The following is a 26,258-nucleotide window of genomic DNA, read 5'->3' on the forward strand; positions in this document are numbered from 1 at the left end:
GCAAACAGAGCTCTCTCTCTAATTCCTTTTTCTGTTTTTGATAACAGTTCTTTCATAAGGGGAAGATCAGTGCCAATTGTTGGACAAAAAGTGTTGGATCAGTGCCAAGTGTTGGATTTACAATTAGGTAGTGGTGAACACATTTTTTTTGTACTGAATTGTCCTGATGAAGTATTTGACTTGTGGTTTCACCAGAGTGATTATTTAATTATTTGGTGTTGCATCTAATAAATAATGAAACTGGAGAAAATGTGTCTTAAAAATTGACTATACTGTTTAAAAAAACAACAACAAAAATAAATTCAGCGTGATGATTTAATTATAAGCTCATGAAAGGACTTGGTTGTTTATGTCCCATGTGGTTTTTGGATAAATGTGTGAAAGGTGAACAGTAAGTAATGAACGCATGTAACCTCGGCCAACTCATCATTTTGCAGAATAGGGCTGCTAGGTCCAGTGTACCGTGTGAGAGGGTCTATGTGCTGATAGCATCTATTCTTCATCACAGCCACGACTCAAGCAGATATGCACTGACTGGATTTATCCAACACAAACACAGCACAAGTGCTCTACAGTGAGAGCTGATGAACTCTAGTGACTCTGACTCTTTGTTTTTCTCTTCTTGCTTTCTGTGGTGTGTGATTCAGTCCTTAGTTGTGTCATTTGGGAAGGTTGTCTACATTAGTCATTGTTTTCAACAGTCAGGCATTCCAGGTCAAAGGGCTATCAGCTGCTTTGTGTCAGAGAAATCAGTCATCTGCATCTTAATCTGTGTCTCGACCCCCTCGTCTCTGTGCAAAAAGTGATTTGGTCAAACTTTGTATTAGGCCTGGGACACACTAGACGATTTTCAAATCTTAACCGATTTTAAAACTGTGGTCTTAAACTGCATGTTTAATCAGATTTTATTTAATGATTTGTTAGTGCATCATTGTGTCATGACTACTTTGAGGGGCCCAATCAGTACTAACTCATTATTAACTTACATTAACTCATGCTTTGTTAATGCATTACTTTGTAATGACTTTACTTGAGAGGGCCCAATCATAATTAATTCACTGTTAACAATTTACTAAATTCAGCACATTATTTATCATAAACTTACTATCAAATACACATTCAGGCCAGTAAAGTGATATTGTGTGGCTTTTCAAGAAGTCAGAGAGTCAAGGTCCAGTATCATTATACGGCCTGCGTCTGGATAGAGACTGAACTGTACTGATCCCAGCAATGTTCAGTTTGATTGTTTCTTTGGGAACTGTTCCATAAATGTTCTTTGTGGGTTTTGAATTTTATTTTTATTTAGCTGTGCATAAGTTGCAGTAGGGTGAGTTTGAAGGGAAACTGAACAACACAAAACAGATAAAGACCTTTTAAGATCAGTTATTTAGTGTTTTCTACATTTGATGAGGAGGATCAATTCTGTGTTACTCAGTAATGTTTTTGACAAAGTTAAAACTGATAGTATTATTTAAATTTGTTTCAAAGTCAGATTACGTCTTATTCCTTCTTAAAGAGGCTGTTTGATTTGGTTTATCCATAAAAGTTAATTATGCATTAACTATCAAACATGTACTAACATGTAGTTAAGGCTGCCGTTATTAATGCATGAATCCATATGACTCCTGTCGTATTAAGGTTAGTTAAGGTTAGCTCTTCATTAGTTCATGCTGAATTAAGTATTAATTCAGGTATTCATTATTCATGTACCCTTTTTGTAAAGTGTTAACCAATTTTTTTTACTGTGACCTCGGACTGAGCTTGTACACACATGTACATATTCGGTGAAAATAACTCATTGCAATCAAGAGATATAACATTTTATTTAAAGGCAACTGCTACTTCAAACCTTTGGCGGTCTCTAGATGATGTATACCAAGTTTCAGGTGAATTGGACAAACGGCCTCTGATGAGTTTGAAAAAGTAGATTTTTCAGAAAATTCAAAATTGTGGGAACATTTGAATGGCTGAAATGAAATTGTATTTACTTTTTTTGTTCATCTTGAGCCAAGGATTCCAATGATATAAGACACTTGAGTCTACAACAAACTATCTAGGAGTTATGAGCAGTTTTGCACTTGTTGATTGCTGTAATGCCCTCTATTGGCCAATCAGGGTCATACCTTGTCAGGCTCTCCTCAAATTGAGACCTGTTATCTGGTTAAAGGTGCTCTAAGCGATCCTGGGTGGAGTAACTTTCTCTTGATGTTCGAAGTGTTGTCAAACAAAACAGAGGCTAGCTAGACCCCCCCCCCCCCCCCTCCCCTCCGTGCTTCCTGAAACAGTCATGAACGTGCATTTAAAATCATTCTTGTCGGTTATTGGCTGGAGCATGTTTATTATGTTTCGTGGTCCAGGCTGCACCAGGTAGTTTTTATTGCCGTTTTTGGAGCTTGTGGCGACTACAGAGATTGCGTTTTTTTTACAGTGTGTTCAGGGGACAGGCACCTAGCGGATAGTGAGGAGATGTTTGCTGTATGTGACAAAAAATGTTTTGGCCTAAAAATGCGTGACATCGCTTAGAGCACCTTTGAGTTTTAAGCCTTATGGTTTGGTCTGCACAATCAGTTTTACAGCGGAAGAAAAATGATAAATAATTCTTACAATTACAATAGGGTTTCAGATGCAGGTATTTTTAAATAATGTAAAAACATGTATGTGCTAAATAAGTGCAGTGTATCAAATGATTAATTTAAAAGTTAGTACATTACACTTAATATAAAATGGGACCAGTTATTTTGTGCTGCTAAAGTACAAATAACCAGGCCAACATGCAGAAAACAGCAGAACTGGAGCATTCACAAACTTCTACAATCAAGAGAAATCACTTGCATGCTTTTAAAATGAAACATTTTGGCAAATTTGATCATGCTTCCAGTTACCAATAAGAATGCAGTACTCTCAGTCATGTTTAACAATTTATTTTACTATTTTCAAATCAGTTTGTTTCCTCCAACATCAGTGTGGAAAAATGCAAAATTGTGTCTATTCTGCTGTGTAGTTCAGCTGTCTGCAAATAACCCACAAAAATAAGAATACAAGTAAACAGACCACCCTATATCATCAGACTTTGAGTAGAACTACTATTAAAATTCAGTCAACTTAAATGTAAAAGTGAACCAACAGTAATGCAAATGAAACAAGAGTTTTAGTTCACAGTATCAGGTTCCTGTTTTAAGGTCAATTCAGTTTACACATTTAGCAGCTGCATTTTAAAGAGTCCGTGTATGCCTTTTCTGGGAATTAAACCTAAAACCTTGGCGTCGCACCATCTCCGCTGCTGAAAAACACACTTTAAACCATCCTAAGATGCTCAGGCTAGTCTAGTTTTTTGGTTTATTAGTGCACTTGTCAGCTGTGCAGGCTGGGAGACCAGCTTAGGCTGGTTACAGCTGTTTTTCCAGGAAGACAGTGTCTTGATAATGATGACATGCTTGAATGAACTCTTGGAAATGCCAGGATTAGCTTCTGTGTGTATAGGTAAAAGACGAAGGTTGTTTTTTTGTGTTTGTTTTTTTGTTCTGATGGAAGTGTGTGGGAGACTCTTGGAAGTCTTGGCAGAACAGGTACTTTTGCCTGCAAGGACAGCTCCCGACATGTTGCTGCTGGCATTTATGTGGGATTTTCATGTGTTGATCTTGCTGTGGGTGTTAATGAATGTTCTGGCAGCATGTGTTTTCACGCATCCATTAAAAAGGAACCGGCAATCAGTTAATAACAAATGCATTGCCTGACCTGCAAATCTTAATCATCTTATTTTTGTAGTGACTTGAAATAATAGTGGGTGTAGCCAGTTGACTATTGACTATTGTTTTTGTTTTTTTCATTTCCAATGAGAAATGTACAGCAGTTAACTTAAGCAAAACCTGTATTAAATGATATTTTCAATGTTTCCGATCGGGAGTTCCTAATCAATTGTTGTAGGTGGGGCTTTAATTAGTGGGACACTGAAGTGTTCGCTCTCAGATGCACGGTGTATGTATACGAACGGAGCAGCAGAGGTAGTTTTTCTCTCTCATCTTACATTTACTAGTGACGGTAAACCGAGGCTTTCCAAGTGTTTGAGGCTTTCATCAAACTGTGCCGAAAAATGGTTCATTATTTGAAGCTTTTCAACACCGTGCACACTAACGACACCTTGTGGTCAAAAGGTGGAAAAGCTGCCTTTGCGTCCCATAGAGACAGAGCGCATTTAGGCCACGCCCACACTGGGGAAAACAATCCAACTTTCTCCAATGACAATGTGAAGCTGCCTCCTTGTCATTTCTTGCTTGTAACAAAAGACAGAACAATGTCTAAAAGCTGCTGTGTGACAGGCTGTACAGCAAACAAGCTAAAATAAAACAACAACAACAAAAAAAACAGAACTAAGTTTTCATAAAATACCGAACCGTAAAAGCCAGACTTTGAGGCAAAAGTGGATACAGGCAATAAGACGTGAGGCATCAGCAGGAAGAATGGGTAAATTGTGGGATCCTGACACTATGCCTATGCCTATGTGTGCAGTAAACATTTTGTCAGTAAACTTTTTTGTCATTTTTTGGTTAAAAATAATGAATATTTTTAGCATTACCTGTCGGCGATTGCGTTTCCCTCCAGTGGGTGTAGTTTTCAGTGTAATATGCACGCTGCGCTCTGTCTCAATTGCCTGTATTCACTTTTGTGTCCTTAAATGCAGTAACTTAGTGTGATTTCTCCCGAGGGGGACCCCCCAGTGATGAAATCTACGTGTAGGCAGGTATATGCCATATACCCACTAGAAAAGGTCAAGGATTTCCGTATACCCACTTAAATAAAGTATACGGATTTGGCGCTCTTTAATGTGGCGTGACAGATCGCTGTAGCCTCAGTTCAAGAGAAGCAGCAGCCTGCCCTGAAGCCCATGTTTACTGATCCTCTCCTCCGCTTTAATACCAGTTACAGCTCGAAATAAACACAAATGAACATCTAAAGGTATGTTAAAAGATACAGTACAACTTACCGAAATCCGTATCATGTCTCGTGTAATCGCTTAATCAGTGTTTCAACCGTGGAAAGACGTTAAAAAAGTTTGTACACAAATGTCACATTTACCTCAGAACAAACATATTCAGTGATCATAAACTCGTTAGTCAGCTAAAAAAAAATTAACTATAGAGAGGAGCATTTAACTAAATATATGCACCATATTAGTAATTAATTATAATTTTTAATGTTCTTTAATAGCCTATTTAGCCTAATCTTAATGCATGTTTGAATAAATCCATCAAGTTGACAGCCACCATTTAAATGTTTATATTTCAAAAATGAATTGGAGTAGAAATAATTTTAAAGTTAGTAGGCCTATTATAACTTTATTATTATTAAGACATTCCTTAAGTTTGTATACAAATCAGTTAATTTTAACCTTCAATATTAATGTAGTAGGCTACCAAAACTGATTCACATGTATATTATACAGCATTAGTTGAGAGATTTTTTTTTTTCTTCAGAAACTGTGCCATGTACTGTATCTGATATACAGTTTATCCAAAATAACTGATATCGAATCGAAATGCATAAATGATGACAGACTGGCAGGAAATGGTGCAAAACAGAAAACAAACAGGGTGATATTGTGACATACGGATAAGCCTTATCTTTCAATTATTGTTAATAATAGTTGCAACTTGCACTCTTAAATGTGCATTGAAAATTGCCAGCTGATAAAAGTTAGATGGTGATTGACACTAAACAGTAGAAAATTAGTCCAGATCTCCAGCTATAAATGTCATTGGCTGTTAAAGTCTTGTGTTGCTTATAATGAATTGACATGTTAACTTTTACAAATGTTATGTATTTACCATTTACATTTATTATTTGTGCTGTCATGTTATGTGAGATAATTAATCACTGCATTTACTTGTGTTAAATATTATATATTGCTTCTTTATATATCATTCTTAAAGCTTTCACGCTCAGATGCATGGTATATGTGAATGGAGAAGCAGAAGGATGAGAGAGTAGGCCCTCTGATGTCTGTGTATTCTAATCTTGCCTCACTACTTTGTTTAAGGAAAAAAATCTGCATGTCCATCATCCCATTTATGGTGTGGTTGTGTTTCTGTGGTGTCCGGAGGTTACCACTTGAAGTCTGCTACATGGGCATCCACTTGGTGGCATGTGTGATGCACAAAACTAGGACATAATTGCAGCACATTTGTCCACATAATAGCTCAGTGATTGGATAGAAATTAGGTGTCTTGACTAAATTTCTAATGACCCATAGTTCAAGAAGTCCCTCATCAGATATCCAAATTTGTTGAGTTCGGACACAAACTCCCAGAAGCCATCCACCATATCCTCCCACATGGGTTCATCAGCCTGGAACAGGGTATGAGCATGGCAGCCTATACAAGGGATGTGAAGAGACTTTTAACTTTGTGCTATATTAATTGATTCACAAATGAGTGAGCTAGATAATTTACAGTGATTACAAAGCTTAGCAGATGACCTGTATAAACTGTGATGTAGTTAATGAGATACATTATAAAACATATTCAAAACAGAAAAACTAAACCATGAGTGAATGGAGTTTTTTATCCCTTATCAGTAAAAAATGCCAGAACACAGATCAACACAAGAGACCTCATTTTGATGGACAGACAAGTACACCTGAGGAAAGATCAACACAGAAAAGAAAAAAAAATCATTACATCTTAAACCACTGGCACAAAAAGTATAAGATCTTCAAAGAGAAACAAATTAGATCAAAGTCAACAAAAAGTATTAACTTTGGAAATGGGAACTTTAATCTTATTAACTCACAGCATTAAAATAATGTCAATCTAAACAGTATTTTTAAAAGCCCCTTCTGAAAATGCACGGACACAAAGCAAAACAGAAAACGGCATCTGAAGGTTACCCCCAGGGCATCCAAGATGAAGGTGACTATGTTTCTTCAGTTGAACACAAATAATGATTTTTAACTCCAACCGTTGCGGTCTGTCAGTCTTATAATGCATGTCAATGGAAACAAAATCTATGAGAGTAAAAAAAAAACATGCACAGACAAATCCAAATTAAACCCTGCGGCTCGTGAAGACACATTGATGTCCTATGACACGAAACGATTGGTTTGTGTGAGAAACCAAACAGTATTTATATCATTTTTTACCTCTATTACACCACTATGTCCAACTATCTTGAGCGCACACACGGCATCCGGTGCGTGAGGTGTGTACGCACTCTGGCATAGTTTAAAGGATTAGTCCACTTTCAAATAAAATTTTCCTGATAATTTACTCACCCCCATGTCATCCAAGATGTTCATGTCTTTCTTTAGTCGGTCGAAAAAGAAATGAAGGTTTTTGATGAAAACATTGCAGGATTATTCTCCTTATAGTGGACTTCAATGGCCTCCAAACAAAAGAATGTTTACTACAAAAGAAAACCAAAAAAGGCAAGATTAAGTAAGAATTATGACTGTTTTGATTGCTTCGGGCCCTTCCCATGCTTTTGTATACCCTCTTAATGGATTAGTTAGACGAAAGCATTGCAAACAGAGCTCTCTCTCTAATTCCTTTTTCTGTTTTTGATAACAGTTCTTTCATAAGGAGAAGATTAGTGCCAGTTGTTGGACAAAATGTTTTTTGTGGGTTTTCAATTAGGTAGTGGTGAACTTTTTTTTGTACTGAATTTTCCTGATGAAGATTGCATCTAATGAATAATGAAAATGTGGCAGAAAAATTATGACTACACTGTCTTCGAAAACAAACAAAAATAAATTCAGCGTGATGATTTAATTATAAGCTCATGAAAGAACTTGGTTGTTTATGTCCCATGTGGTTTTGGATAAATGTGTGAAAGGTGAACAGTAAGTAATGAACGCATGTAACCTCGGCCAACTCATCATTTTGCAGAATAGGGCTGCTAGGTCCAGTGTACCGTGTGAGAGGGTCTATGTGCTGATAGCATCTATTCTTCATCACAGCCACGACTCAAGCAGATATGCACTGACTGGATTTATCCAACACAAACACAGCACAAGTGCTCTACAGTGAGAGCTGATGAACTCTAGTGACTCTGACTCTTTGTTTTTCTCTTTTTTTGCTTTCTGTGGTGTGTGATTCAGTCCTTAGTTGTGTCATTTGGTTAGGGGAAGGTTGTCTACATTAGTCATTGTTTTAAACAGTCAGGCATTCCAGGTCAAAGGGCTATCAGCTGCTTTGTGTCAGAGAAATCAGTCATCTGCATCTTAATCTGTGTCTCGACCCCCTCGTCTCTGTGCAAAAAGTGATTTGGTCTTTACTATGTACTTACATCAGTGCGGAAAATGCAAATGACCCACAAAAATAAGAAAACAGGTGAACCACCCTATATCCCTAGAAAATGCCCTAGAAAATTCAGTCAACTTAAATGTAAAGGTTGAACAGTAATGCAAATGAAACAAGAGTTTTAGTTCACAGTATCAGGTTCCTGTTTAAGTTCACTTCAGTTTACACATTTAGCAGCTGCATTTAGAATCCGTTTATGCCTTCCCTGGGAGTTAAACCTAAAACATTGGTGTCACACCATCTCTGCTGCTGAAAAACACTCTTTAAACCATCCTAAGATGTTCAGGGTAGTCTAGTTTTCTGGTTTAATTGTGCAGTCGTCAGCTGTGCAGGCTAGGAGACCAGCTAGAGCATCTAGAAACCAGCTTAGGCTGGTTACAGCTGTTTTCCCAGGAAGGCAGTGTCTTGATAATGATGACATGCTTGAATGAACTCTTGGAAATGTCAGGATTAGCTTCTTTGTGTATAGGTAAAAAAATTGTTTTTGTTTTTTTTGTTCTGATGGAAGTGTGTGGGAGACTCTTGGAAGTCTTGGCAGGACAGGTACTTTTGCCTGCAAGGACAGCTCCGACATGTTGCCGCTGGCATTTTTTTGGGGATTTTTATGTGTTGATCTTGCTGTGGGTGTTTATGAATGTTCTGGCAGCACACGTGTCTTCATGAGACACCTGACCTGTAAATCTTAATTATCTTTTTTTTCTTCTTTTTGTTTTTTTGTAGTGAGTTGAAATGATAGTGGGCATCCTCTAGGTGGCATGTGTGATGCACAAAACTAGTACACAGTACATGGCAGCACCTTTGTCCACATAACTCAGTGATTGGATAGAAATTAAGTGTCTGATTAAATGTCCAGCCCTTATTTTATAAATAGGCTATTATTCCAATGACCTATAGTTCCAGAGGTCCATTATCAAATAGGCCAGGGGTGTCCAATCCTGCTCCTGGAGGGTCACTGTCCTCGAGAGTTTAGCTCCAACCCCAATTAAACACACCTGAACCAGCTAATCAAGGTTTTTAGGCATACAGGAAACGTCCAGGCAGGTGTGTTGTGGTAAGTTGGAGCTACAGTAAACTCTGCAGGACAGTGGCCCTCCAGGACAGAGTGAAATAGGCCTTAAAAAATAATTTATTGTGGAATAATGCTTATTGTTTTTTCACTTATTTTGAAAGACTGTATTATTTGACTGTATCATGCATAACTGATTATCTTATGCTATAAAATTATCCAGTCATTTCACTGTTAAGACAAATACTGTCCCATCCTAACTTGACACAACAAATTAAGTACTTTACACTCATGAATTTAAAGGTGCAATGTGTACATTTTAGGTGGATCTATTGATGGAAATGCAATATAATATACATAACTATGTTTTCAGTGGTGTATAAAGACCTTACATAATGAATCGTTATGTTTTTATTACCTTAGAATGAGCCATTTCTATCTACATACACCACGGGTCCCCTTACATGTTAAGGCACCATTTTGCGCCATGTTTCTACAGTAGCTCTAAACAGACAAACTGCTCTACAGAGTGTGTTTGATTGACTAGATACTCTCTGCTGTCTCAGACATTATATTTATATCTTTATATTCATTAAAAAAACTCCATCTTAGTTTCCAAAAATATTAAGCAGCACAGCTGTTTTTAACATTGATAATAATAAGAAAACAGAGCAATGACTACTAATAATTCAGCTTTGCCATGACAGGAATAAATTATGTTTAAATGTAATAATGTAATAATATCTGGCAATATTTACTGTATTTCTGATCAAATAAATGCATCCTTGGTGAGCGTAAGAGGCTTCTTCAAAAAGGTTTAAAATGTTTACCGATCCAAAAGTTTTGAATGGAATAGCATATATATCCAAACCTCAACAAAACTTAAGAAGTTTGTTGCTGTCTTCAAAAGGTAATATCTGAAATACTACTGTATTTGACATCATGAAGAGTTTTCTTATTTTGTGTGGAAATTAAGCAAAAAGTAAAATACATTTAAAAGTATGCATTTAGCATGTATGCATGTTTATAATTTCTCTAAGCATATGCAGGTATAAAAGCAAGCATCAAAAGATTAGACATACCTTGAAACCAAGTTTATTTCTTAACAAATGATATTTGACATCATTTACCTTTCCATATATATTTATTTGAAAATGATAGAGTCAATATAACTGGATATCTGTCACCCTGTAAAGAAACATTTGAGACTCATTTCTGTTAACAAAATATTTATTTCATTTAAATTAAAAGTAATCTTTCAAATATTACATAAAAATCATTGTGTAAATGTGGCTGCGCGTTTTTCATTGGACCTTTGTGTTTTGTTTCATGGCTGTGAATAAATACTTCCATCAGGTCACTGTAATGTCAGCAGCAGTTGTTAATGTTAACCACAGACAGTGAAGAAACCACTTTGACATTGAACTGTATCTAAGATCTAATTACATTAGCAGCAATTGGCAAAAGTCTGTTGGTGGCATCTAATTTCTCTTAATGAAGGATTCGTACAGGGAGGTGAGCTGGTCCTTCAGGTCCTGTGCATAGGGGTCCAGCTTTTCCTTCAGGTCTTCAGCGTAGGGTGTGAGACTCTGCTGGACCATCTGGGCTCTCTCTCTAATCTGGGTCTGAAGATCCTCAGCCAGAGGGCTCACGGTCTTCTGGAACTCCTGCAGACGCTGGTCAACCTTCTCCTTGATTTCAGCAGTGTAGGGCTCCAGCTGAGTCTGCAGCTCCTTCACACTCTGCTCCAGGTTTCCTCTCAGCTCCTCACTCTTCTGGAGCAGAGTGGCCTTCAGGGTCTCAGAATCCAGGGATTCTGCATATGGAGCTATGGCCGTCCTGAGCTCCTCCACTCTCTGCTGGATCTGGCTCTTGAGGTTGTCAGCATAGGGCTCCAGCTGGTCTCTCACAGTGATCAGGTCCTGGCCCAAACGCTCCCTCAACACTTCAGCTTCCTTGGTGATTTTGGTCATCAGCTCTTCAGCCAGAGGATCCATCTGTTTCTTGAGGGTGACAGCATATTCGCTGGCCATGTCGGCACTCTGGGTCAGTCTAGCACTGTTAAATGGAGAAGGATGTTTGAGTTTCATATCAGGACATAAGAACTAGTCTAAATAACAGTGTTCTGCGGGTAAATATTCTTGACTTACTTGACTTCCTGTCCCAGTTGGGAAGACCTGATCATCTTGACGGTTTCCTCTGCGGTTTGTGTTGCCTTGGAAACATAGCTCCAGAATGCATCAGTCAGCTGCTCCAGCTGTGGCTTGGGCTCATCAGCATAGAAAAGGTTGGCCTGGCAACCTGTTGATGGAGCATTTCAGTTTGATCAAATGGTTTTGTTAATAGACTATAAATTTATCAAGCCTTAAAACATTTTCATATTGTAATTTTATGAATTCCTCACCTGTAAATACAGCAAGTGCAAGTACCACAAGAACCTTCATGGTGTTCAGTTTTAGTCTAGAAGTAAAAAACACTTTCAATGAATGTCTCTGTCTTTTACATAAACGTAAAAAGTGTTGTATTTTGAATTTACTAAAAAGTGTGAAAGTTCTTACCTTTGTCAGAGTGTTTTAATTGACGCTGTCCTGTCTGAAGAACCAGTGTGAAGGTGGCTCGTTCACATCTGTATTTATATAGCATGGGGAAATGACTGCTGTAGTGGAAACCCAAAGTCCAGTGGGTAGTGCCTTGCTGTCACTATATCATTATGCCCTGACTGTACTTATTATCACCAAAGAGTCCTGAATTCATTACAGACTATGATAACTCTTGGACAATAAACTGTACTAAATGCCAATATTGTTTTAGATGAACACATAAGACTATTCAGTAAAATAGTCTTCTTAATAAAGGAATGATAGTATTTCTGGAAGTGTTTCTGTAGACTCATAATTGATTTTGTTTTTTAACATGGACAATCTCATTGTAAAATAATTAATTTTAATATAAAGATATTATGAATAATGCCATTTACTTAATCTATAAAACCAGACAGAAGCTGATTTTGAACCTTTGAACTAATAACAGTAACAAATGATACCAGACTTTGTTCGCTTCCTGATAAGATTTGACACATCACTCAAATAGATATGTTTTTTGATCCTGGATGAATTGTTGAGCTCTGTTCTAAGAAGAAGGATATATTTCCTACTCTTATGTCTTAAAAGTCTTTTCAGTTCATTGTATTTTTATTAACCTGTCCAGAGCTGTAAACGGACTTAAATTGATTCTTAGGAGGAGTTATTATCAGAGTCAGGGAGCATACATGTAATAATCTGTCCATGTTATACATGCCTGCTAAACGTCTCGGTTACGTATGTAACCCTCGTTCCCTGAAGGAGGGAACGGAGACGTACGTCAGTAGTGACCGACGAATCGGGATATCGCTTAGAGAGCCCTATCATCTTCGTGTAAACTAAAACAAGCCAATGGAATTGGCGTGCGATATTTGCATAATGCGCACCGCCCCCGACAGGTGTATATAAATAGGAAGCAGATGCAATCGCACTCTGTTTTTCGCTGAGGAGACAACTGGTGTCCGCACTACAGCGAGGGTACAGAAACTGTGGCGACGGGACGTACGTCTCCGTTCCCTCCTTCAGGGAACGAGGGTTACATACGTAACCGAGACGTTCCCCTTCAGTCGGTCACGTTCGACGTACGTCAGTAGTGACCGACGAATTGGGATCCCAACTAAAGCGCCACAGTTACGAAACCCCTTCCAGTGCCCAGCGCAAGCTCAGCCGCCCATAGCACCGGCTGGCGGTGAAGGGGCGAGCTTACACCGAGAGAGTCTACTGCTGTCTACCACTACCCACTAAGTAAACTAGACACACTGGGAAAGCGAACCCGAAGGGACGCTGCGGAGACCACTACCTACCCAATGGGGGAGGAGTTTACGTGGGAATACACATATGGACTGGCCCGGGGGCAGTACGCATATGGAGTCCCTGGGATGGCTCCACCTGGTTAGGGGGAGACTCATCTGACAGGTGACAGCAGAGCTGGCTCTGCTAAGGGAAAGACACGGACTCGGCCCGTAGGGAGTTTTAAACCGTGGAAAATACACATATGGGACCGCTCACGTAGAGGGGTCACGACATATGGGCCCCAGCCAACAGACAGCGTCAGCGACGGATGTAGGCCTGGCATCAGACACTCCGCAATGTCCGAGCCGAAGGGGGAGGCGGAGGAACTCGACAGGGTTCGCCAAGCGGGGAACGCGACTGGAGTGAAAGTATGCACGTATCCGGCCAGAGGCGGGAATGGCATTGCAAGCCGACACTTAGAGTGGGTACAACACGTCTACCGACTAGTGGATGCGAGTACACGCGAGGATACCGGCTCTACACGTAGGCTATAAAACCTAGCGAACGTGTTAGGTGTCGCCCAGCCCGCAGCTCTACAGATATCTGTCAGCGAGGCGCCATGAGCCAGCGCCCAGGAAGAGGCCACCCCTCTGGTGGAGTGGGCTCTCAACCCGAGCGGGCAAGGCACGCCCTGGGATTCGTACGCCAAGGCGATGGCATCCACTATCCAGTGGGCCATCCTCTGCTTGGAGACAGCCTTTCCCTTCTGCTGGCCTCCGTAACAGATGAAGAGCTGATCTGAGGTCCTAAAGCTTCGCGTTCTGTCCACGTAAACGCGCAGAGCGCGGACGGGACAGAGCAAAGCTAGGGCTGGGTCTGCCTCCTCCGAGGGCAGCGCTTGCAGGTTCACTACCTGATCTCTGAAGGGAGTGGTAGGAACCTTGGGCACGTATCCAGGCCGGGGTCTCAGGATGACGTGAGAAGCACCGGGCCCGAATTCTAGGCACGTTTCGTCGACCGAAAATGCATGCAGATCCCCTACCCTCTTCAGGGAAGCCAATGCAACCAGAAGAACCGTCTTAAGAGACATTAGTTTCAGGTCGACTGATTGCAAAGGTTCGAAGGGATGACCCCGGAGAGCTGTGAGAACCAGGGTCAAATCCCAAGAGGGTACGGAGGAAGGGCGAGGAGGATTCAGTCTCCTGGCCCCCTCAGGAATCTGACGATCAGATCGTGTTTCCCCAGGGACTTACCCTCAACTGCATGGTGATGTGCGGCAATGGCGGCAACATACACCTTGAGGGTGGAGGGAGACAGCCTTCGCTCCAACCCATCTTGCAGAAAGGAAAGCACGGATCCGACCGAACATGATCGGGGGTCCTCTCGGCGAGAGGCGCACCATTCGACGAACAGGTTCCACTTCAGCGCGTAGAGATTCCTAGTAGAAGGAGCTCTAGCGGAAGTGATGGTGTCTACGACCGCTTGCGGGAGATCACTCAGAACCTCCGCATCCCGTCCAGGGACCACACGTGGAGGTTCCACAGATCGGGAGGCGGGTGCCACAGGGTGCCCCGTCTCTGAGTCAGGGTGTCCTTCCTCAGAGGAATCGGCCAGGGAGGTGCTGTCACGAGGAGAATGAGGTCTGAGAATCAGGTCAGAGTGGGCCAGTACGGAGCCACTAACAGAACCTGCTCCCCGTCCTCCCTGACCTTGCACATGAATAGTGCGAGAAGGCTCACTGGGGGAAGCGCATGTTTGCGCAGACCCGGGGGCCAGCTGTGTGCCAGGGCATCCGTGCCGAGCGTGCCGCCGGTCAGGGAATAAAACCACTGGCGGAGGGCAGTTTCCGGGGAGGCAAGCAGGACTACCTGGGCCTCGCCGAACCGCTGCCAAATCAGCTGGACCGCCTGGGGTGGAGCCGCCACTCGCCCGCAAGTAGATGCTGCCGTGACAGCTCGTCGGCTGCACGGTTGAGCACACCTGAGACACGAGTGGCCCGAAGGGACCTCAGATCCTTCTGACTCCACAACAAGAGATGGCGGGCGAGTTGCAACATGCGACGGAAGCGTAGACCACCTTGACGGTAGGTGTACGCAACGGCCGCAATGCTTAGTGAGCGGACTAGAACGTGCTTGCCTGACAACAGCTCCTTGAAGCGGGCCAGCGCAAGACGAACCGCTAGCAACTCGAGGCAATTGGTATGCCAATGCAGCTGAGGCCCCGTCCAAAGACCTGTCACTGCATGCCCGTTGTACGTGGCCCCCCATCCCGTGGCAGAGACATCTGTGGAGACCACAGCGTGCCTGGACACTCGTTCGAGGGGTACTCCGGCCCACAGAAACGAAGGGTCCAACCACCGGATAAGGGTGCGACGGCAGCTCGGTGTCACGGGGACACGGAGCGTGCCGCACTGCCACGCCCATCTCGGGACCCGGCCGCGGAGCCAGTGTTGAAGCGGTCTCATATGAAGCAATCCGAGCGGCGTTACCGCGGCTGCAGATGCCATATGCCCCAGGAGCCTCTGAAAATCTTTCAGTGGAGCCGCTGTCCTGCACTTGAGCGAGCTCAGGCAGTTCAACACCGACTGGACGCGCACCTCGGTGAGACGCGCAGTCCGTGCGACCGAGTCTAGCTCGAGACCGAAACAAGAGATCCTCTACCCGGGGGCGAGTTTGCTCTTGTCCCAGTTGACCTGAAGACCCAACCGGTTGGGAGCTACAACCATGTCGGGTAGGACTTTGTACTGACATGCCCGACCCTCGAACGCAGACCGACCTAGGAAGGGTCTGCGTCGAGGCAGAATCGAGACATGAAAGTATGCGTCCTTCAGGTCTATTGCTGCAAACCAATCCTGGGGACGGTCCAGGATTGGCCGTAGCCCACCGCCCTTTTACGGTACAATGAAGTAGGGGCTGTAAAACCCCGACTTCATATCGGCTGGAGGGACCGGCTTGATTGTACCCTTCGCCAGGAGGACAGCAATCTCCACCCGGTGAACAGGAGCACTGTCCAACGACACCGGAGTGAAGTGGACAGCCCTGAAGACCGGGGGACGCCGGGCGAACTGAATCGCATAGCCGAGTCTGATAGTACGAATGAGCCAACTGGACAGGCTGGGGAGCGTGCTCCACGCTTCCAGACACTGAGCCAGCAGGACCAAAGGCACCACAGACGCACCGGGGGTGGGGCAGCAAGGCAGAGAGGGACCCGACCCGGACGGGGTCAGACTCTGCGAGGCAGCAGTGTGCATGGGAGACCGCGCACGGGACGCGGTCTGCACCATCACACTGCCACCTGCTGGCGAATGGGGGGGGAGCTGTCAGCGGCGAGGCGGAGCCTGGCACACTGACAGACACCCCTTGTTGTGACCTGGAGTTTGAGGAAACTGCTCTTTTTGTGAAAAAGTGGGTACCGCTGGACTCCGGAGAGCCAGCGGCGGTAGACAGACAAACACAAATTCCCCCCGGCCCTCCTCCGGGGGTGGGAGAGATGGTGGAAAACTCTCCCGAAGAGCAAGATCCTTCCCCTTCAGGTTGCCCGTCTCAGTGCCGTGTTTTGCTCTTACGCTTACCACCGGGCTTAGCGGAGACGGGCTGGGCACCACGCCCGCGACCGGCACCCTGCTGTCTGGCTGGTGTAGGCTGCTGCTTTGCCGTCTTAGCAGGGGCGGAGGACGATGCAGGCGGGCGCCCTCGGCGACGAGCGGGCTGAGGCTGAGCCACGGGCGGCTGGGTGGAGGCAGCAGCGGACCGCCGTGGCATAACGTGACTGATAGCCTCAGCCTGCTTCTGTGCAGCGGAGAACTGATGGGCGAAGCTCTCCACCGCGTCGCCGAATAGGCCGACCGGGGACACGGGGGAATTTAGGAACCTCTGCTTGTCGGCATCCCGCATGTCCGCCAGGGTCAGCCAGAGATGGCGTTGCTGGACTACCAAGGTAGACATCGCATGACCAACAGCGCGTGCTGTCACCTTCGTCGCTCGGAGGGCGAGGTCGGTGGCAGCGCGCAGCTCCCCCAGCAGCTGTTGGTCAGGACCTTCCTGGGGCATTTCCGACAGCGCTTTTGCCTGGTAGACCTGCAAAAGCGCCATCGCATGCAGGGCAGAGGCAGCCTGCCCACAGGAACTGTAAGCTTTCTCAGTCAGACCGGCTGAGAATTTACAGGCCCGGGACGGGAATCGCGGCTCACCACGCCAGCCAGCGGCCGTTGGACACAGTTGCATCGCAACAGACCGCTCGACTGGCGGGATCCTCCCGTACCCCCTGGCTGCCCCGCCGTCCAGGGAGGTGAAGGCGGACGGGGGGCCAGGCCTCGAACGAACACTATACGGTGTCTGCCAAGACCTGGTCACCTCATCGTGCACCTCCGGGAAGAAAGGCATTGGGGCGGGACGCTGGGGCTGGCCAGCGCGACCCGCCCCCAAATACCAATCATCCAGCCGCGATGGGCCGGGACAGGGTGGAGGGTTCCACTCGAGCCCGACACACAAGGCGGCCCGGGAGAGCACAGCCGAGAGTTCGGGATCCGATTCGGGGACGGCAGCGCGTCCGGATCTTCCTCCCCCGAACACTCAAACTCGCCTTCCGACGCAGCGATCGACATCTGATCCTCCGCCGGCGCACCAAAGGTAACGGCTGGACAGTCCGAAGAGGGCCCAGCGGAAACCAACGGCGGCAGGATGGGTTGCGGTGCTGATGAGGGGGCAGGGGCCCGCGGAGCGTTTCCGCTCGACGGGGGAGCCCTGACCGTTATCCTCAGGTCGCCCTCCCTATACAGCGCCGTACCGTCATTCCGGTTCCCGGGGCCGGAAAAAACGGTCGTACGCGGCATAGGAGAGGGGACTCCCGCTTCCTGAGACTTCAGGAAGGAGAGCCTCGACCTCAGCACCGCGATGGTCATGTTCCCGCAATGGGAACATGAACCATCCACAAACGCTGCTTCAGCGTGCTGAACGCCCAAACACGAGATGCAGCGATTGTGCCCATCAGCAGGGACCAGGGAACGACCGCACCCAGTAACGCACAGACGAAATGACATACTGTCAGGGTTCGTCTGTAAAGCTCTTTTAGAAGGGGAAGTCAACTCACTCGTGCTGAAGCACCCAGGGAGCGACGCGATGTGTCAGGTACACCACTCCCTGACACACCGAGGAACCGGCCCAAATCGCTGCCTCACACACACTCTTTTTTGTGTTGCTGTGAAAACAGCAGTTTAGAGCTTATAGCTCGGCTCCTCAGACACTCGCGACCTCGCTGCACGTGCCCTCTTCACCAGCACCAAAGCTCGCTGCAGATCCTCTTCTGAGGCAGTGTTTTAGTAAGAAAAACACACGAAGAAAGGAGTCTTCTAAATAGGACACCAGTGAATGGCTCCGAAGCGAAAGACAGAGTGCGATTGCATCTGCTTCCTATTTATATACACCTGTCGGGGGCGGTGCGCATTATGCAAATATCGCACGCCAATTCCATTGGCTTGTTTTAGTTTACACGAAGATGATAGGGCTCTCTAAGCGATATCCCGATTCGTCGGTCACTACTGACGTACGTCGAACGTGACCGACTGAAGGGGAACCCCTAGAGATAAGGGTGGTTGTTTGACCTAATCATGCTACTGCTGCTGAAGGATGTCTGACCTTCCTAACATTTAAAAAATGCAGAATACATGGGAGTATTTGCTTCTTTTTTTTTTTTTTTAGGTAAAAGAGAGCACAAACAAAATGAAACACACAGAAGGTTAACATTTTTCAATGCTATTTGAGTAACTTAAAGGTGCCCTAGAATCAGAATTTGAATTTACCTCGGCATAGTTGAATGACAAGAGTTCAGTACATGGAAAAGACAAACATTGAGTTTCAAACCCATTTGTTTCCTCCTTCTTATGTAAATCTCATTTGTTTAAAAGACTTCCGGAAAACACTCGGATCTCAACATAACACCGACTTTTTTACGTAATAGTCGGGATCATTAATATTTATGACCCCAATATTTGCATAATGCCAGCCCATTCGACGCATTAGACAAGGAAAGGCAGTATTAACATCTGGGTCTGTGCACAGACAAGGTAAGCAAGCAAGAACAACAGCGAAAAATGGCAGATGGAGCAATAATAACTGACATGATCCATGATATCATGATATTTTTAGTGATATTTGTAAATTGTCTTTCTAAATGTTTCATTAGCATGTTGCTAATATACTGTTAAATGTGGTTAAAGTTACCATCGTTTCTTACTGTATTCACAGAGACGCGAGTTGTTGCTATTTTCATTTTTAAACACGTGCAGTCTGTATAATTCATAAACACAACTTCATTCTTTATAAATCTCTCCAACAGTGTGTAATGTTAGCTTTAGCCATAGAGCATAGCCTCAAACTCACACAGAATCAAACGTAACCATCTAAAAAAAATACTTTACTCACATGATCCGACGCATGCATGCAGTATGCATGACGAACATATTGTAAAGATCCTTTTGACGGTTATATTAGCTGTGTGAACTGTGTTTATGCGATGTATATATAGTCAAGAGCTGGTGGGGCAGAGGGAACGCATCTCTTAAAGGGGGCCGTGCTGAAAAAATCAGTGCATAGTTAATGATGCCCCAAAATAGGCAGTTAAAAAAAAAAAAAAATCTATGGGGTATTTTGAGCTGAAACTTCACAGACACATTCAGGGGACACCTAGGACTTATATTACATCTTGTAAAAAAACAATCTAGGGCACCTTTAAAGATTATCCCTGAAAGTTGACTCTGATGACTTTCAGGGATAATCTGTTAGGTTTGTCTAAGGTTAATTTCTCCCTAAATGATAAATAAGACCTTATGTCTGATATGGAAAGGAATAAGGCAAAGCAAGGCCATTTTATTTGTATAGCACATTTCATACACAATGGTAATTCAAAGTGCTTTACATAAAGAAGAATAAAAATAGAACATAAGGAATAGAAATAACAGTAAAAACAAAGAATTTTGCTATTTGGATTTAAAATGCATTAAAAGTCAGAATCATGATGATACATAAAAGATATAAAAATACATTAAAAATGAAATAAAAACAGGAAAAGAATTTAAAGAATAAAAAGATAATACGTATAAAATAAAGTGCAAACAGTTCGGACATAGCACAGTGCTCAATCAGCAAACAACAACTAAAAGCAGACTCTCCTTGCTTTGTGTGAGCCCTTGGTATTTCTAAATGACTTGATCCTGATGATCTGAGTGATCTGTTAGGTTTATATTCCATGAGCATATCTGCAATGTATTGAGGTCGTAGGCCATTGAGTGATTTATAAACAAGCAACAGTACTTTAAAATCAATTCTAAATGCAACTGGAAGCCAGTGCAAGGACCTGAGGACTGGTGTTGTCATGGGCACACAAGAACAAGATGTTGAGATCCAGTTGCAGCATAAGTATTTATTGGGGAATCCAGAAGCGTAAATCCAAATGCAGGCAAGGGGTCAAAATCCAGATAATCCACAGTCCATAAAAACAAAAGCCAGAGAAACAAACAGTGCACATAACAATACAACAAACCACAACCAAAGGCAGAAACAACAGAGACTAAATAGGCAGACACTAATGAAGAAACACAAAACAGCTGAGTGCAATGAATGGGATAATGAGTCCAGGGGTGAGTATGGGAATTGTAGTCCAAGGGGTGAAAACAAGAGTCCAGGATGGAGTGCCCTCTAGTGGCTGACTAGGGCACTCTCACTAGTGATCGTGACATTACCCCTCCTCAAAGGAGCGGCTACCAGACGCTCCACCAGAAAACAAAAAAGAAAAACAAAAACTCAGGAGGGAGGTGGACAGGAGGAGGATCAGGGGGAGGGATGGTGGGCCAGGACCAGAGCCCCCAACCAAAGGCCAGGGGGAGCCGGTGGAACGGACCACGGGGGCTCTAAGAGGGTCGGGGTCCTGGCTGAATGCCAGGGCGGCACTGGAGGAACTGACCAGGCGGGTTCCCTGGGGTCTGGAGTCCTGGCTGGTTGCCAGGGCGGCACTGGAGGAACTGACCAGGCGGGTTCCAGCGGTTCCAACGGCCGGGGCAGTGGCAGCAAGGCAGGAAGCCTGGACGACGGTGGCAGGACAGACGGCTTGGTTGACGGCGGCAGAACAGAAGGCTTGGTTGACAGTGGCAGGGCAGACGACCTGGGCGGCGGCGGCAGGACTGGCGGCCTGGATGGCGGCAGCAGGGCAGAAGGCTTGGATGGCGGCGGCGGGGGCGAAGGCTTGGACGGCGGGGGCAGGCCTGACCAAGGGTGCTCTGTGGCCGTATCAGGGAGAGCGGGCAGCTCGGTAACGGTCTCCGTGGCCGTATCAGGGAGAGCGGAGGACTCAGGGAAGGCAGCGGGCTCAGACTGGAACCGCTCAGGGACGGCAACGTGTTCAGGCTGGGGCTGCTCTGGGACGGCAACGTGTTCAGGCTGGGGCTGGGGCTGCTCTGGGACGGCAGCGTGCTCAGGCTGGGGCTGCTCCGGCGGCGCCGGCAGGGCAAGGCGCTTCGGTGGCGCCGGCAGGGCAAGGCGCTTGGAGAACCCACAGACAACCTCTAGAGTGGTCTCCAGGCCTTGTCGGACGGAGGAAGCCCTTTTTACTCCTTCTCTTCCGCTTATGAGGGTGAGGCGGTGGCTCACCCAAAATGGACTCACTGGCTGGAGCGGGCTCTGTAGTGGACTCACTGGCTGGAGCGGATTCCCTGGCTGGAACGGGCTCTGTCGTGGACTCCCTGGCTGGAGCGGGCTCTGTAGTGGACTCCCTGGCTGGAGCTGCCTCCCTGGCTGGAGCTGCCTCCCTGGCTGGAGCTGCCTCCCTGGCTGGAGCTGACTCCCTGGCTGGAGCTGACTCCCTGGCTGGAGCTGACTCCCTGGCTGGAGCTGACTCCCTGGCTGGAGCTGACTCCCTGGCTGGAGCTGACTCACTGGCTGGAGCTGACTCCGGGCCTTGAAGGATGGAAGAAGCCTTCTTCCTTCTCCTCCTCCTCCTCCCTTTACCGGAGTGAAGCCGAGGCTCAGTGCCCACCTCCTCTGAAGACTCTGGAGTGGACTCACAGGCGGGAACGGGCTCTGGCTGAGCGTGGGTTGCCCAACGGCTTCTGTGGGAGAGATAATGGACAAAGCGCCAAAAATCCAGGATCTGGAGCCCCTCCAACTCCCACTGAGGCAGAGGGTCGTCAAGGCATCCATTAAACACCCCTTTAAGCGCCTCATCATTGTACCGCAGCCCTCTCGCCATAGTCCAAAAGAACTGGGCAAAACTCCCTACCTCGCTCCCCTCCTGACGCAGAGCCACCACCGCCCGAAATAAAGCCATCCGCTCCCCATTGGAGGCTGGGGGAATAATCCGAAAACTCATGCCGCTGGATCTGTTAAATGGTGGTTTGTTCTGTCATGGGCACACAAGAACAAGATGTTGAGATCCAGTTGCAGCATAAGTATTTATTGGGGAATCCAGAAGCGTAAATCCAAATGCAGGCAAGGGGTCAAAATCCAGATAATCCACAGTCCATAAAAACAAAAGCCAGAGAAACAAACAGTGCACATAACAATACAACAAACCACAACCAAAGGCAGAAACAACAGAGACTAAATAGGCAGACACTAATGAAGAAACACAAAACAGCTGAGTGCAATGAATGGGATAATGAGTCCAGGGGTGAGTATGGGAATTGTAGTCCAAGGGGTGAAAACAAGAGTCCAGGATGGAGTGCCCTCTAGTGGCTGACTAGGGCACTCTCACTAGTGATCGTGACATTACCCCTCCTCAAAGGAGCGGCTACCAGACGCTCCACCAGAAAACAAAAAAGAAAAACAAAAACTCAGGAGGGAGGTGGACAGGAGGAGGATCAGGGGGAGGGATGGTGGGCCAGGACCAGAGCCCCCAACCGAAGGCCAGGGGGGAGCCGGTGGAACGGACCACGGGGGCTCTAAGAGGGTCGGGGTCCTGGCTGAATGCCAGGGCGGCACTGGAGGAACTGACCAGGCGGGTTCCCTGGGGTCTGGAGTCCTGGCTGGTTGCCAGGGCGGCACTGGAGGAACTGACCAGGCGGGTTCCAGCGGTTCCAACGGCCGGGGCAGTGGCAGCAAGGCAGGAAGCCTGGACGACGGTGGCAGGACAGACGGCTTGGTTGACGGCGGCAGAACAGAAGGCTTGGTTGACAGTGGCAGGGCAGACGACCTGGGCGGCGGCGGCAGGACTGGCGGCCTGGATGGCGGCAGCAGGGCAGAAGGCTTGGATGGCGGCGGCGGGGGCGAAGGCTTGGACGGCGGGGGCAGGCCTGACCAAGGGTGCTCTGTGGCCGTATCAGGGAGAGCGGGCAGCTCGGTAACGGTCTCCGTGGCCGTATCAGGGAGAGCGGAGGACTCAGGGAAGGCAGCGGGCTCAGACTGGAACCGCTCAGGGACGGCAACGTGTTCAGGCTGGGGCTGCTCTGGGACGGCAACGTGTTCAGGCTGGGGCTGGGGCTGCTCTGGGACGGCAGCGTGCTCAGGCTGGGGCTGCTCCGGCGGCGCCGGCAGGGCAAGGCGCTTGGAGAACCCACAGACAACCTCTAGAGTGGTCTCCAGGCCTTGTCGGACGGAGGAAGCCCTTTTTACTCCTTCTCTTCCGCTTATGAGGGTGAGGCGGTGGCTCACCCAAAATGGACTCACTGGCTGGAGCGGGCTCTGTAGTGGACTCACTGGCTGGAGCGGATTCCCTGGCTGGAACGGGCTCTGTCGTGGACTCCCTGGCTGGAGCGGGCTCTGTAGTGGACTCCCTGGCTGGAGCTGCCTCCCTGGCTGGAGCTGCCTCCCTGGCTGGAGCTGACTCCCTGGCTGGAGCTGACTCCCTGGCTGGAGCTGACTCCCTGGCTGGAGCTGACTCACTGGCTGGAGCTGACTCCGGGCCTTGAAGGATGGAAGAAGCCTTCTTCCTTCTCCTACTCCTCCTCCCTTTACCGGAGTGAAGCCGAGGCTCAGTGCCCACCTCCTCTGAAGACTCTGGAGTGGACTCACAGGCGGGAACGGGCTCTGGCTGAGCGTGGGTTGCCCAACGGCTTCTGTGGGAGAGATAATGGACAAAGCGCCAAAAATCCAGGATCTGGAGCCCCTCCAACTCCCACTGAGGCAGAGGGTCGTCAAGGCATCCATTAAACACCCCTTTAAGCGCCTCATCATTGTACCGCAGCCCTCTCGCCATAGTCCAAAAGAACTGGGCAAAACTCCCTACCTCGCTCCCCTCCTGACGCAGAGCCACCACCGCCCGAAATAAAGCCATCCGCTCCCCATTGGAGGCTGGGGGAATAATCCGAAAACTCATGCCGCTGGATCTGTTAAATGGTGGTTTGTTCTGTCATGGGCACACAAGAACAAGATGTTGAGATCCAGTTGCAGCATAAGTATTTATTGGGGAATCCAGAAGCGTAAATCCAAATGCAGGCAAGGGGTCAAAATCCAGATAATCCACAGTCCATAAAAACAAAAGCCAGAGAAACAAACAGTGCACATAACAATACAACAAACCACAACCAAAGGCAGAAACAACAGAGACTAAATAGGCAGACACTAATGAAGAAACACAAAACAGCTGAGTGCAATGAATGGGATAATGAGTCCAGGGGTGAGTATGGGAATTGTAGTCCAAGGGGTGAAAACAAGAGTCCAGGATGGAGTGCCCTCTAGTGGCTGACTAGGGCACTCTCACTAGTGATCGTGACATTACCCCTCCTCAAAGGAGCGGCTACCAGACGCTCCACCAGAAAACAAAAAAGAAAAACAAAAACTCAGGAGGGAGGTGGACAGGAGGAGGATCAGGGGGAGGGATGGTGGGCCAGGACCAGAGCCCCCAACCGAAGGCCAGGGGGGAGCCGGTGGAACGGACCACGGGGGCTCTAAGAGGGTCGGGGTCCTGGCTGAATGCCAGGGCGGCACTGGAGGAACTGACCAGGCGGGTTCCAGCGGTTCCAACGGCCGGGGCAGTGGCAGCAAGGCAGGAAGCCTGGACGACGGTGGCAGGACAGACGGCTTGGTTGACGGCGGCAGAACAGAAGGCTTGGTTGACAGTGGCAGGGCAGACGACCTGGGCGGCGGCGGCAGGACTGGCGGCCTGGATGGCGGCAGCAGGGCAGAAGGCTTGGATGGCGGCGGCGGGGGCGAAGGCTTGGACGGCGGGGGCAGGCCTGACCAAGGGTGCTCTGTGGCCGTATCAGGGAGAGCGGGCAGCTCGGTAACGGTCTCCGTGGCCGTATCAGGGAGAGCGGAGGACTCGGGGAAGGCAGCGGGCTCAGACTGGAACCGCTCAGGGACGGCAACGTGTTCAGGCTGGGGCTGCTCTGGGACGGCAACGTGTTCAGGCTGGGGCTGGGGCTGCTCTGGGACGGCAGCGTGCTCAGGCTGGGGCTGCTCCGGCGGCGCCGGCAGGGCAAGGCGCTTGGAGAACCCACAGACAACCTCTAGAGTGGTCTCCAGGCCTTGTCGGACGGAGGAAGCCCTTTTTACTCCTTCTCTTCCGCTTATGAGGGTGAGGCGGTGGCTCACCCAAAATGGACTCACTGGCTGGAGCGGGCTCTATAGTGGACTCACTGGCTGGAGCGAATTCCCTGGCTGGAACGGGCTCTGTAGTGGACTCCCTGGCTGGAGCGGGCTCTGTAGTGGACTCCCTGGCTGGAGCTGCCTCCCTGGCTGGAGCTGCCTCCCTGGCTGGAGCTGCCTCCCTGGCTGGAGCTGCCTCCCTGGCTGGAGCTGCCTCCCTGGCTGGAGCTGCCTCCCTGGCTGGAGCTGCCTCCCTGGCTGGAGCTGACTCCGGGCCTTGAAGGATGAAAGAAGCCTTCTTCCTTCTCCTCCTCCTCCTCCCTTTACCGGAGTGAAGCCGAGGCTCAGTGCCCACCTCCTCTGAAGACTCTGGAGTGGACTCACAGGCGGGAACGGGCTCTGGCTGAGCGTGGGTTGCCCAACGGCTTCTGTGGGAGAGATAATGGACAAAGCGCCAAAAATCCAGGATCTGGAGCCTCTCCAACTCCCACTGAGGCAGAGGGTCGTCAAGGCATCCATTAAACACCCCTTTAAGCGCCTCATCATTGTACCGCAGCCCTCTCGCCATAGTCCAAAAGAACTGGGCAAAACTCCCTACCTCGCTCCCCTCCTGACGCAGAGCCACCACCGCCCG

General features: G+C 47.3%; 1 protein-coding gene across 1 annotated transcript; it reads right to left on the minus strand.

Annotated features, from left to right (window-relative positions):
* Window positions 1-10,398: 10,398 nt before the first annotated feature.
* Window positions 10,399-11,949, minus strand: LOC137027605 (apolipoprotein A-I-like). Its single transcript, XM_067395837.1, has 4 exons — window positions 11,859-11,949; window positions 11,705-11,760; window positions 11,451-11,601; window positions 10,399-11,358 (listed from the first exon to the last, which is right to left on the minus strand). Exons 2-4 carry the CDS (start codon window positions 11,742-11,744, stop codon window positions 10,782-10,784), a joined length of 768 nt encoding a protein of 255 aa, XP_067251938.1. The 5' UTR covers window positions 11,745-11,760; window positions 11,859-11,949; the 3' UTR covers window positions 10,399-10,781.
* Window positions 11,950-26,258: the final 14,309 nt, after the last annotated feature.

The sequence above is a fragment of the Chanodichthys erythropterus genome, chromosome 2 (genome assembly GCF_024489055.1).
Source record: "Chanodichthys erythropterus isolate Z2021 chromosome 2, ASM2448905v1, whole genome shotgun sequence".
Taxonomy (NCBI): Eukaryota; Metazoa; Chordata; class Actinopteri; order Cypriniformes; family Xenocyprididae; genus Chanodichthys; species Chanodichthys erythropterus.